The sequence below is a fragment of the Lathyrus oleraceus genome, chromosome 3, assembly GCF_024323335.1.
Source record: "Lathyrus oleraceus cultivar Zhongwan6 chromosome 3, CAAS_Psat_ZW6_1.0, whole genome shotgun sequence".
Taxonomy (NCBI): Eukaryota; Viridiplantae; Streptophyta; class Magnoliopsida; order Fabales; family Fabaceae; genus Lathyrus; species Lathyrus oleraceus.
In genome coordinates, this window is record NC_066581.1 from 280,031,543 (window position 1) to 280,046,341 (window position 14,799).

The 14,799-nt window shown below is 36.3% G+C and overlaps 1 protein-coding gene across 1 annotated transcript; it reads left to right on the top strand.

Moving 5' to 3' along the window:
• Positions 1-983: 983 nt before the first annotated feature.
• LOC127130846 (uncharacterized) lies at positions 984-2,000 on the top strand. The gene has a single exon (XM_051059809.1). It carries the CDS (start codon positions 984-986, stop codon positions 1,998-2,000), a length of 1,017 nt encoding a protein of 338 aa, XP_050915766.1.
• The last annotated feature ends 12,799 nt before the right edge of the window (positions 2,001-14,799 follow it).

Below are 14,799 nucleotides of genomic sequence, written 5' to 3' on the forward strand. Positions count from 1 at the left end.
CTGTCCTTTGTGTGTGACCCTGTAGGTTTTCGCGGCATTGACAATTATATTAAATCACGTATTTAACATAATAAACAGTGAGCGGTATCTAGCAACACATCACTGCTACCCAAGACACGAAAATGTCATGTGATCTGATGAATCCTTCTGCGATAATACTTATGTGTATAATTACCCTTTTGCCCTTATGTCTATATTGAACACAAGGCATGGACCGTGTCATCCTTGTCCAGTTCAATATTGGGACCATAGACATTTATCCTGTTACGCAGGATGGGCAAATTCCATCTAGGTCACTCATGTCCCTTAGCATGCTTCGTGGAGTACCCATCAACTGTCTTTATGGTCATCCAATTACGGACAACGTTTGATCAACAATAAAGCACTCGACTCTACATCTAGGGTCCATAGTAGTTTCAGGTCGAAGGGTGGTATACACCATTATCACCATGAGAATAACTTATGACACTTTGCATAACATTCTATATAGTATTCTCATAGCAGGTTAATCCAGTATAAATATTACTCTTAATATTAATACCTATGTTTAAGACTTGATAACTCCTTATCCATGATCCATGAGATGTGATCATCAGTCTATATACATAATAGTCTTCATGCTTTAATGTTATCCCACATCACAATAAAGCTCGACTACGGATACTTTAAGCATAGTATCCTTATGTTTAATGTGATCTCATGATTAAGTCACACACTTGATACATTAAATAGACTAGCTATTCTAGGGATTTTATTAAACAAACATAATAAAGAAAAAGCCTTTTATTATTAATAAATAATTCGATACAAGTACCAAAAGTATTGGCCTCTAGGGCTTACACCAACAGAATCATCCAAACTTCTCTTATAAAAACAATAACCTTATTCAAAACTCTACCCCTCAAAGACCACCAGGTTTTCAAGCTCAAAGACAAATCCAACCTATGCAAGTTGTTCCTTAAAAGCCAAACCTAGAGAAAATCATGGAAAGTTTCATTTCGGCCCAGACTCAGCAAAACAAAGAGTTCCTAAATCAAGATATTCATATAAATGAACTTATCACACAATTAGGAACTAAGGGTGATTCGATAATCACTCACAATAAGATGCTTGAAACCATAGCACAACAGCAAGTCCCTCGGGCCACACCTGGAGGGCAATTTCCTAGACAACCTCAACCCAATCCCCGAGGGCAGGCTAACGTTATTACCCTACGAAGTGGGACCACCTATGACGAACCTTTAAAAACAGCCTTGAGTGAACTAGAGGCTTCTAAGAAAAACGTTGTTTCTATAGACGAAGTGGAGGAAGCAGAGAAACAAAAAGACCAGAAAGTGAAGGATAAGGGAGAAGATAAAGATAAAGTTTATGTTCCACCCTCTCCTTATAAACCACCAACTCCATACCCGCAAAGACTTAAACATACAAAAATTGATAACCAATATAAAAAGTTTATAAAAGTGATCGAGAAACTCCACATAGAAATCCCTTTCACCGAAGCCATCACCCAAATACCATCTTATGCTAAATTCCTTAAGGATATCTTAACCAACAAATGTAGGCTGGATGATCCCAAACCTTTAGAGTGCAACTCCATTGCGGAGAATAAACTTTATAAGAAGGAGAAAGATCCCGGAAGCTTTTCCATACCTTGTATTTTAGGGAATCATGTTATTGACAAAGCGTTCCTAGACTTGGGAGCAAGCGTAATCCTGATGCCTTTAGCAGTTTGTAGAAGGCTAAACCTAGGAGAATTACAACCGACTAAGATGTCTCTTCAATCAGCCGATAGATCTGTGAAATATGCAGTAGGCATATTAGAAGATATCCCAGTTAGAATCAGACAACTTTATATCCCAACAGATTTCGTGGTAATGGACATTAAAGAAGAGGACGAAATCCCGATCCTCCTTGGTAGACCCTTCTTATCAACAACAGGAGCCATATTAGATGTTAAAAGAGGAAAATTAACTTTTGAAGTAGGTGATAAAAAGATATAATTTATACTTTCCAAATTCCTAATGGCACCAGTCATAGAAGACTCTTGTTATGCCATCAATATCATTGATGAATGCATGAGGGAGCTAGATCAAGAAGGACCTCCCGAGACAATGAAATATTCTTCGCCTCCCATAACAGAAGACGGCGAATTTAGACTAGATCCTTACATGGATGACGACCTTTATGAATGCTTAGCACTTACCCCGAACCATATGCCATGTCCTAAGAAACCATCTATAGAACTTAAGGAACCGCCTAAGAATCTAAGATATGAGTTTTTAGATCAAGAACTAAATAGCCCAGTTATAGTAAGCACTACCTTGAATAGAGATGAAACAAACCAACTTTTTGATATCTTGCGAAAGTATCCCTCAACTTTAGGATATAACATATCTGATCTCAAAGGGAAAAGCCCATCAGTGTGCATGCACCGGATCTTGCTGGAAGAAGATTCTAAACCTTCCAGAGAACATCAACAAAGGCTAAACCCTATAATGAGCGATGTGGTTAAGAAATAAATACTGAAACTACTAGAGGAATGTAAGCCCACTCAAGTCGCATGTGCCGATTTAGAGATGCCCCACTCAGGTTATCCTGAAAGCAATGGATCATCAACTTTTCATCAAAGGCGTAGGCGACCATCTTTCTGCAAAACTTCATTAAGTGGTTCTTGGGACAGCCAAGACCCTTGTATTTTTTAAAGTCAGGCGCTTTAAATTTAGGTGGAATCACCACATCAGGGATTGTGCATATGTCGAGAGCATAAACGCCGATCAAATTGAACCTTTATACAACCCTCAATCTCTCTTCAAGCATTTTGTACTTGTTGGCCACTTTAGGATCTTCAACAATTCCCCTTGAATGTACCCCTAGCTTTGGTGCATGAATCATATCCCCGTCTTAATATTGTTAACCCAAGTCCATAAAGTTATCATTAGTTGGGGGGTGATGACTCAAATTTGTAAAGCTTGAGGTATTATAGTCTTTATGGGAGGAGCACCAAGTCCTTCAAGTGGTGGAAGGCTTGTCTCGGGTTGAGTCACAATAACCATTCCATTTTGGTGACCAGATGCGAACCCTAGCAGAGGGTTTCAATCTTTAGGGGTGCCTCTAGTTTCCTCACGAGAAATTTCTTTGGCCTTTCGCTCTTCATCTTGCCTTGCTGTCAGATTAGCTAGGGTTTGCATGATCTGATCCATGCTTCCTTTAGCTTCATTGGTGTTGCCTTTTAGGACATTCACATCTTCCCGGAGTGTCACTTGGTTTTTCTCAAGGTGTTCCATCGTCTTCTTAAGTTGAGCTCTCGTTTGATACGGAGGTTGGGAAGTCAGCTTGCTTATTCAAAGGACTACAGAGATGTGGGAGAAAATGATTTTCTTTTCTTTTATGCATGTTAATGTATGTATGAATGCATGAGTATATGTGTAAAAATATTTTCACTTTCATTTAAAGGAATCTCAATCATAAATGTATTACAAGCAAAACAAGAGTTGATAATGAGAATCCAAATACTTATTTATTTCATAACTTAAAAATAACAGAAACAATGCTTGTTCACAATTGACAGAAGGGAAACACACGTATTAGGCATAATTACAAGGAATCATCTAACAATGTCTTTTTAGCCTAGCCCTAAATTCATCCACCATGTATCTGTATAGTATGATGAAGTTCCACATCTCTTTCGGGGGTCTGAGCATGTCCATCATGGCTTCTACTACCTTCAAGCTTTTAGGTATCTCATCAATCAAGTTATTTGACAGTATGACTAGCTTCAGATATTCTTCCCTATGATGTTCTAGCTTCCTTTTAAGTTCCAGCATGACACCCTTGTCTTCTTTAATGGTCTCAGACATGGCTTGGTTCTTATCCTCCATGTAGGTACCCCACTCCCTCATCTTTTCATATGCTTAAACTATGAGATTCATTTGTCTTTTGACTTCTTCATATGTCTCTTTCCATGTAGGTACCCCATTCCCTCATATATTCATACACTTCAAATAGGAGATTCATTTGTCTTTTGAATTCTTCATATGCCTCTCTCCACTCATATGTCTTGAGAGTAATATTTCAACTTCCCTCCTTTGTCATTGTTCATCTAAAGATTAAGCTTTAACTTCCCAAAGTGCAGTGACGACACTTTGGACTTCTGCTTCTAAACCTTGAACACGGACCTCAAATCCTCCCCTTATCTCCTTTTTTACCTTAGTGGAATTCATCTATATCTCCTTCCACTCATCGCATTGACGCCAAGCTTTATTTAATTCTCTCTTGTGCTTCTTGAGGCTTGAACTGACCACCTCAAGCTCATTGTAGGCTCCCTCTTTCTCGTCTTCCTTCATTCTGGCTATTTCCTTGATTTTCTTAAGTTTCTCTAAAGCTTGATCAAGGTCTCTTCTTAGAGTGTTCTTCTCAGATGAGACCTGGTAAAAAAAATCTCTCGGTCTTCTTTTTCCCTTCTAAGTTGAAGGACAAGGGTATTAAGTGCCTATACTTCTTCCATGGAGACCATGACTGGTTCGGGGGACCTTATTACAACTAGATGCTCGAGAGAAAAAGACAACCTCACTTTGCATACCCTTTCCTTAATCCACTGAGCATAAGGTACGAAAAAATCATCTTTGGGCCTCTTTAGGTTGCTTCTTTCTCAGTTGATCTTTTCCTAGGCATGAATAGGAGATCCAATGAGTAATATGTCACCTACATATAATACCAGGAATACGATCATGCTCCCACTAACCTTATTGTAGACACAAGGCTCATCTTCGTTCTTGATGAATCCATACAGTTTTACTGTTTCATCAAAACAAAGATTCCATGAGTAGGTCACAGGCTCATCTTGATCCATGAGTAATACATCACCTAGATCAGATATCCATATATCTCAGGTAGGTGACGTATCCTGCCTGACCTATGCTGGTCTTGTTCTACTTGAGCAGGTTGCTCTTACACAACTACTTGTGCTTCCTGCTCTAGTTCCTCCATAGGTATATCGATACTTTGTGATTCTTGAATTTCTTCAAGCTCTACTTTCCTCCCACTGATTCTTTTGGAAATAAAATCCCTTTCTAGGAAAACTCAAGTTTGAGCGACAAACACTTTGCCCTCAGAAGGATTGTAGAAATAATATCCTCTTGTTTCTTTAGGATACCCCACAAATAAGCATTTGTCAGATTTGGGCTCAAGCTTAGTTGAAATTTGTCGTTTCACATAAACTTCGCAACCCCAAATCTTCATGTAAGACATATGTGGTCTCTTACCACTCCATATCTCATATGGTGTCTTTTCAACCTTTTGGATGGAACACGGTTAAGTGTGTAAGCTGATGTTAATGGTGTATGTCCTCAAAAGGAGTTTGGAAGATTGGTGTGACTCATCATGAATCGGACCATGTCCAACAGGGTTCGATTTCTTCTCTCAGATACATCCTTCCATTGGGATGTTCCAGGAGGAGTAAGTTGGGATAGGATCCCACACTCTTTCAGATGGTCATCAAACTCTAGGATTAAATACTCATCACTTCGATCTGATCGAAGAGTTTTAATATTCTTACCTAGTTGGTTTTAACTCGTTAGGTTTCACCCTTTTGTATTAATGTTATTAATAGGCATTTCAAGATCAAGGACATATAGTCCATTTTTCATTTGTGCAGTAGCATAGAATATATCATTCAAATAAATTGAGCAACAATTGTTCTTTATTATAAATGAAAAACCAAACTTGTCCAAACAAGCAATGGAATTAATATTCCTGCTAATTGCAGGTACATAATAACAGTTCTCTAACTGAATTATTAAACCACTATGTAAAGTCAATACAAAAGTTCCTACGGCTAAAGCAGCAACCTTTGCTCCATAGCCAACTCGTAGGTCGACTTTACCTTTTGCCAAATCTCTACTCCTTTTTAGTTCCTGCACATTTGTACAAATGTGAGAACCGCATCCAGTATCTAATACTCATGATGTAGAAGTAGATAAATTAATAACAAAAATACCTGAAGTTGAAGTCTCTACTCCATTCTTCTTATCTTCCAGGTACTTTGGGCAGTTCCTCTTCCAGTGTCCGGTCTTACCGCAATGGAAGCAGGTGCCTTCTTTTGCTATGCCTCCACTAGGCTTCAAAGCAGCAGTGGGTCTGGGATTGGCAACTTCCTTGCCCTTCCCCTTATCACTATGCTTAGTGGGTCTTTTGTTCTGTCTCTTTCCATTTCCGATCATCAGAATGGACTTCCCTTTTGACTTCAGATTCTGCTCGGCAGTTCTTAACATGGCGAGCAGTTCAGGAAGAGATTTGTCTATATCAATCATATTGAAATTTAGGACAAATTGACTGAAACTATCTGGCAACGATTGCAAAATCAAATCAGTTGCAAGTTCCTTTTCGAGGGGAAAACCCAATCTCTCAAGGTTTTCCACATACCCAATCATCTTGAGTACATGGGGACCTACAGGGGCTCCCTCAGCTAACTTGCTTTGAAAAAGGGATTTTGAAACTTCAAACCTCTCATGCCTTGCTTGCTCTTGATAGAGCAACTTCAGGTGTTCGATCATATCGAACGCTGACATGTTCTCATGTTGCTTTTGCAATTCTGAGTTCATGGTAGCCAGCATGAGACAAGCAGTTTCATTGGCATCATCGACATGCTTCTTATAAGCATCTCTTTCTGCCTTAGGTGTAGAACTAGGAGGTTCCTCTTCAGGAACAGGTGTCTCCAAGACATACAGCTTTTTATCATGTTTGAGGACAATCCTCAGGTTTCGGTGCCAATCCAGAAAATTTGTCCCAGACAATTTTTCCTTATCAAGGATTGATCGCAGGATGTTGTTAGAGGTGTTTGTTGTCATGGTAATCTACATAAGGATTAATGAAAATATAAGTATCATTGACATATTCAATTAGGCCTTTAATTAAACATGCTCCCACTATTTTACTCAAAACAAATGACCCTCATCATCTGATTCGGAAAATCCCGTTGGAAGATTTTCTAGTGGGTCGAGATCCATATTTCACTTCGTTCTAAGTCCGCGTAGGCGGATTACACAAAACTAGGTTATTTAGGTAGGAACTCCTTCCAATTGTATCTCATACAACTCTCAAAAATTACAGTTGGGTGAATAACTCCTTATTCCAATCCATCATATGGATTATTCCCAACTCTTGCTTCTAAACATATATATAATCTTATTATAATTTGTTTAGTTAAGTTTGACCCATTGTTTTAACAGTTGGATATTACAATTATCCCATCGCACCTTACTAATATAGAACATGCACCTCGCGTAGGCGAAACCTACATTATTCGATACTAGTCTTGATGAGTGTTAAAACTTGGAAAGCTTAAAACTTAATATTTAGTTTTGAGGGAATTGCAATTTTCTGATCTCACCGGCTTGTTTATCATATAAACCGTCTCTCACATGCATCAACATACATACACATGCATCAACATACATACAAACATAATGAAACAGTTATGGCCCCTAGCGCAATTGTTCTCCCAAGCCAATGAGAGAACCTAAGCTAACCTACAACGATCTAAGCTTCTCCAAGCAAGATCTTCAAGGTTGTCCTCCTTTGGCACTAACTCCTTTGCTTTCTTCATATCATTACATTATATAAAAGAAACTCGTTTTACATACGAGGGAGTGAGATGAGAAAAGAAGTTACATTTGGGAGATTAAGAGAGAGGCACGACACGCAGGTCGTATTTTAAAAACCCAAAACAAAACAAAGGAAAACTAAGGCCATAACCGATCACCACAAGACAATAATAAACACTTTATTATTATTATTAATTCCTTTAATTAATTAAAATCAAATTAAATTTCGACGACCGATCATCACATTTTAATGAACAATTCATTTAAAATCGATGTCGCTTTTCGTATCAACACTTGACACCTTTAAAGCACTGAGTTAGCCGAATGGGCGAAAATTTCCTTGCGTTAACCGATTAACCATATGCGTTAACCGGTTAACACTGTTTTGAAATCTGAAAAAATTGTTTTCTGCCTTGCGTTAACCGGTTAACCAAATGCGTTAACCGGTTAACACTGTTTGAAAATGTCTTGGAAAACTGTTTTCCGCCTTGCGTTAACCGGTTAACCAAATGCGTTAACCGGTTAACACTGTTTGAAAATCTCAAAAAATTTATTTCGCATTCCGTTAACCGGTTAACCATACGCGTTAACCGGTTAACACTGTTCCAAAAAGTGTTTAGGGAGCACAACTCTTGTGCGTTCAAACCCCAGTCGCGTAACTCTCTGACAACACAACCCTTGTGTCGTCACTAACCCTAATGCACCAATTTCAGACCGTCAAACACGTCTCGATTGTTAATTCAGTATGATTGATCAACACGTCATTGCTTCACCATACTAATGTCGGATCAAGAAGCAAACGACCATTGATCGCTCAAAGGAAAACAATCATCGAGGTTTTTGAATGAACGAAACAAGAACATTATATCATATATAATGTATTTTGCATCAGGGTTACATATATCACATATATGTAACTTGATCGATCTCAATTTAACCTTTGATTCATTCTATTTTAATCATATTATTACATAACAAAAACAGATATCAAATTCATGGTTTCGTAAGTGGCTCTGATACCACTGTTGGAGAATTGCCATCCATGGCGCAGCGGAATATAAAAAATTTCTCCATTTAGTGATCCTTACGAATGAGCATGATCAGTGATAGAATCGTTACCTCTTATGGCGATTCAAACCTTTGGTGCAGATCTCTGATAATGATCAAAACCTTTGATACAGATCCACGGGGCGATCACGAACGTTGAACGATGACAACGTCTCTACTCAGTCCACACGAACGGATTCCTTCAATCGCAGTGCTAGCTGTTATGAATGAAGGCTTTGAGTGAGAGAAAGAGGGAAACAAAATTCCAAGTCTCTACTTGAATTTCTGTCTGAGTGGATTGACCATGCTTCTACCCAAGGGGTTCTATTTATAGAACCACTTGTGTGGGCTTCAAGCCAAAAAGCCCACTTAAGTGTATTTTGGCCATATCTCATAATATGCCAAAGTCACTTAAGTATTTGGTACCTTACCATATTTCGTTTCCACTTAAGTGCACCGTACCTTACGATGTTCCTTAATTATTCTATCTCTCATCAATCCGTCCTTGTGTGTGACCCTATAGGTTTTTGCGGCGTTGGCAATTATATTAAATCACGCATTTAACATAATAAACAGTGAGCGGTATCTAGCAACACATCACTGCTACCCAAGTCACGAAAATGTCATGTGATTTGACAAAACCTCCTGTGATAATAATTATGTGTATAATTACCCCTTTGCCCTTATGTCTATATTGAACACAAGGTATAGACCGTGTCACCCTTGTCCAGTTCAATATTGGGCCCATAGACATTTATCCTGTTACGCAGGATTGGCAAATTCCATCTAGGACACTCATGTCCCTCAGCATGCTTCGTGGAGTACCCATCAACTGTCTTTATGGTTATCCAGTTACGGACAACGTTGGATCAGCAATAAAGCACTCGACTCTACATCTAGGATCCATAGTGGTTTCAGGTCGAAGAGTGGTATACACTATTATCACCATGAGAATAACTTATGACACTTTGCATAACTTTCTATATAGTATTCTCATAGCGGGTCAATCCGGTATAAATATTACTCATAATATTCATACCTATGTTTAAGACTTGATAACTCTTTATCCATGACCCATGAGATGTGATCATCAGTCTACAAACATAATAGTCTTAATGCTTTAATGTTATCCCACTTCACATTAAAGCTCGACTACGGATACTTTAAGAACAGTGTCCTTATGTTTAATGTGTTCTCATGATTAAGTCACACTTAATACATTAAACGGACTATCTATTCCAGGGACTTTATTAATCAACCATAATAAAGAAAAAGCCTTTTTATTATTAATAAATAATTCGATACAAGTACCAAAAGTATTGGCCTCTAGGGCTTACACCAACAGTATATTCCTAACAAGGTAATCCTTTGTGATAAGTCTCATCTAGGCGGAACCTTAGTATCGAACCTTGCAGTTTGATAACATAAGGTCACCCTGGGTGAAACAGGTTCTAGATAAAGGTTCCCAGAGTCATGGACCACATCCGAATTGTCATCACCGTGAGGGGCTAACCCTACAATGAATATAACTTTGGAGGGTATATTTTGAGTGTAGCCCTTGTACCCCTAAGAGATGTGACATCTCACCAGTTAGTACATCGGGTCTCCGTCCTAGCCGATGATTTTCTTCCAAGATTGAGTTTTAGCTTCACAGAAATAATGAAACCCAAATATGATACATACATATATATATATATATATATATATATATATATATATATATATATATATATATATATATATATATATATATATATATATATATATATATATATATATATATATATATATATATATATATATATATATATATATATATATATATATATATATATATATATATATATATATAGAGAATAAAACTTAAATAATAAAAATAGGAAAAATTAATGAATAAAAGCAAACAATATAAATAGAAACAAACAAGCTCTAGAACTAGAGGGTAAGGTGGACTCTCTCTAGGGAAGCTAGACTTCCCCAACATAGTCGCTAGCTATCTCGGCGGGAAAATTTATAGAGTCACCATCATATTTTATTTATTCCAAAAAAGTAGGGAAAATAATGATAAAACCCTAAAGGAAAGGATAAGACGGTCACCACAACCGAGTATGGGTTTAGGAGTCAGTTAAGCGAGGGGAAGGTGTTAGGTACCCCTCACTTTCGTTGTACTCAACGAGAACCTTCTCTAATTTTAGGGTTAAGGGTGTTTGTTAAGGGGATATTTGTTTGCCTAATTTCTTTTAATTACTTACAAAGAATGGGTAAAATGGGAAAGAGGGTTAGTTTTAAAGTTAATGGACTCTCCAGGGGTTTCCAACCTTGTGCCTACGTATTTCTAATCGAGTGATGAGAAAATTCGGAGTCTACTTAGTTTGGTTAAAAAGTTTGTGTGTTAGTTGATTTTATAGAATAGTGTTAAATATGTTCTTGCGTTAAAACTTGACTTGTATTGCTCGCACGATGGAGGCTTAAGCGCTTGTTTTTGGTTCGCTTTGAACGTGACTTGGACTATCCTCTTATGAAAAGATTTTTAAATGGTGCACAAGGGGACAAAATGGTTTGATGGATTGAGTTTTTTCAAATGGATTTGACCTTAAGTTGTGGGTACATAACCACTATTCTATTTGCAAAAATGTTGGGATTAGTTTGATTTTGGAAATACTTTGATGATTGATAGAATAAAAGATCTATTTATAATTCAAAAGATTTTATTTAGGAAAAATAATATTTTTATACCATTTAAGAAGTAATTATGAGCTTGAGAAGATAAAATTATTGCTATGAACTATCCTAATTTAAATGTAAAGAGAAAAAAACATTTTTTATATATCTTAATTGAAATAGAAAAACAAATTAATTTAAGGAAAAGACCTAGTATCCCTTATTTTTTAATTAAATAACTAACTATGTTAACTAATTTATCATTTTAATTAAGGGATAAACTAAGTTAATTACATGAGTTAGTCCACCTAAACCTAATTAAGAGTTACTTAAATTAATTAATTAAAAAAATGGAAATAAAAATAAAAGAAAACAAATGAGGGGGGTGCAGGATCTTGAGCCCACACGTTAGCTTGATATCTGTGGAGAGAGTCAAAGGTTGACTCTCTCATTGGGGTCATTGGATTGATCTAACGGGACCACAAGGAACCCTCTGCGTACGCGTTAGATGAGCATACTAGTCAACATAAACAAAATGGAGGGCCAACATTGAAAGTCAACAAAGATGCATGTTAGGATTTTGTACACAGGCTCGACCAAAGTCATTTAATCACATGGCCATCAGGGGGACACATGTTGATGATCCATCATTCACTAGAGGGATTACTTATTGGAGTTTCCTTCAGAAACTCCCATTTATCACCTCTCTTTCTCTCTCTAATCTCACTTCTCTCTCCTCTTCTCTCTAACTTTAAATGCTCTCACCTCTCTCTAAATTCCCCTCTTCGAGCCACCACCCCAAACACCCAAAACCAACACCTGAGCCCCCTTAGTCCGCCTTAGGGACCATCCCATGCAACCGGTGTTCATCCTAATAATGAACACCCAACCAGAACAACAACCTTCATCCCTCAACCTCCCTAGGTCTCCCTAGGAACCACCGTTCAACCGGGATATTCAAACCTTCATCCTTACCCATCTAAATTTAAGAAACCTAACCCAAATTAGATAAACCCTAACCCTAACCTTTAAGAACCCTAACCCTAACAACCATGAACCCTAACTCTTTTCAACCCAGAACAGACCTGGACCTACCTAGATAGCCCTCACACATCTCTAAACCTTAGATAAAATGAATCAAAGCCCAGATTTAACCGTCCAAGATAAATTACACCTCAATAACAACCTTCATCCCTGACCTCATGATCAATACAACCTCAAACCCATGAACCCTCTCACCACTAAAGCAAACATCAAAAAAGTAGACAACAATAATATCCAACCATGCATCACAAGAACCTTTGACATTTAAACAACAATTCAGTAACCATTATATGTAGATCAAATCAGAGAAGAAAGTGGCATACCAACCTTCCCTGGAGTGACCAATTAAGTTACGTCCCTATCCTTCTCTTAGTCTTTGTTTTTGCTTCCTCTGTCTCTCTGTGATCTCCTTCTCTTTCTTTCTTTTTTGGCAAGCAAATGATGAAGGCTTAGCTCGAATAGTTAGGGTTTCAATGTGAAAACCCTAAGTACCAGAAGTTTGGAGCTCAACTGGAGGGAAAGTGATGATGTTGCGTATTGCTCTTAGGGTTTTCTTAATAATTTTTCGTCCCCTCTTCTGAAATTTCTTTGGCTTTTTATATATTAGATTTTAGGGTTTTAATTTAAGTCAATTCATTTGATTTATTTTAGATTAGGAAGTTTTATATTGAATTTCTGATACTTTTGAGATTTTATTCAACTTAGGCTTAGAATTTGCGCTTTTGAATGTATCTGATCACATTTTTTCTAGTAAATTTGAGATCCGGTGTACCTGGCAATGAATATAAATGAAGATTTGATTTGTTTGTTTTTTTCATTTTGAGTTTGATTCGATTTAGAAGCACGGTAGCGCATATTAGGGTTTCTGGATGGCTTGGATATTGGACTTTGTTGACTTAGACCTAGGATTTGACTAGGTTCAAACTTAAAACAAAATTAAATTAAGAATAATAATAATAATATAATTGTATTATAACCGAAATATTAATAGGAACTTAAAAATAATCTAATCTAATAAAAATAATAAATGATTATCTGATATCAATAATAAATAATAATAACTATACAAATAATTCCTAATAAATGATAAAAATAATATTAATAAAACTTTAATACAAATAATGCTCTAAATAATATTAATAATATATGATAAAAATAATACTAATAAAAATATTCAGTACTCTAATAATATTTAATGAAAATGCCCTAAATCATAATACTTAATAATGGTCTAGTCTAACGATCCGACAATAATAATGCTAAATAACCTAATAATACTAATAATCTTTCAATAAATAATATTACAACTTAATTTAATAAATAAAAATCCAAAAATCTAATGATAATAATTAAAACTCTAAGTAATAATCTAGAAAATAATAATATCTAAATAATACTAATAATATTTATATTTTTTTTAGCAATAACATGAAATAATAATGCCAAGACCAAATTAGTCAAAAATAGAAACACCAACCACAAAATGAAAACAAACTTTTAAAGGAGAATAAAAAAGTCAAAATGGTCCTCTTTTTACTTTTTAGGTCATTGGAGTTGACCAGATGACAAACACATGATGGACTCTAATAAAATATGGCATTAAGTGATAACTCGAGTGAACTGAAACTGACTCGAGACACTTATGCATTAGACCTACCCTAATGCAAACTGTGGACTTAAGAGACTGAGATGGATGAAGTAAGTGAGGTCAAAATTTAGAGTGTGACATAATTCATTAGCAAAATCTACAATGTCTACCTCTAAAATCTTCCAACATTTCTTAATGAACTCAAAGTTGAAACCATCAAGCCTCGGGATCTTGTTACAATCATATTCCCACACAACAACCCTTATTTCCTCTCATGAAATATGTTCTTCTAAAAAAGACTTATCTTCAAAAGACAACCTACTAAGCTTATTTCCCTAAAAAACGGGCCTATTGATATTCATTTATTTAAATCTTTCTTCAAAATTCTTCATAACATTATGCTTAACCCCTTCCATATCCTCTATTCCCCCTTTACTTGTATCGATATCCGAAATAAAATTCCTTCTATTTCTTTCTCTCACAACTTTATGAAAGAACATGGTATTCAAATATCCATCCTTTAACCACTTTAATCTAGATTTCTATCTAATAACATTCTCTTTAAGAATCAAATACTTCCACATATTGGTAGTTGGTGCTGCTCTTTTATTGATCAGATCAGGAACCAAGTCTTCAAAACAAAATCCTTCTATGGCCATCCAAAGATTTAACTTCCTTCACTTCTTCATCTACCTTTAGATTCACCACCCAAAAGTATCTTTGTTCTAACTTCTAAGGATATTCTTAAAAGACTTCAATTTCTCCTTAAAAATCATAGTCTTCCTACCTGCAAACCTCATAGCCTTTTGTTCCTTGTCCATAATCTTCATAAATTCCAAGTGATCTAATCAGCATTTA

What these genes read in the sequence shown, in the direction of transcription:
- LOC127130846 (XM_051059809.1), top strand. Translation starts at nt 984, where the DNA reads ATGGAAAGTTTCATTTCGGCCCAGACTCAGCAAAACAAAGAGTTCCTA.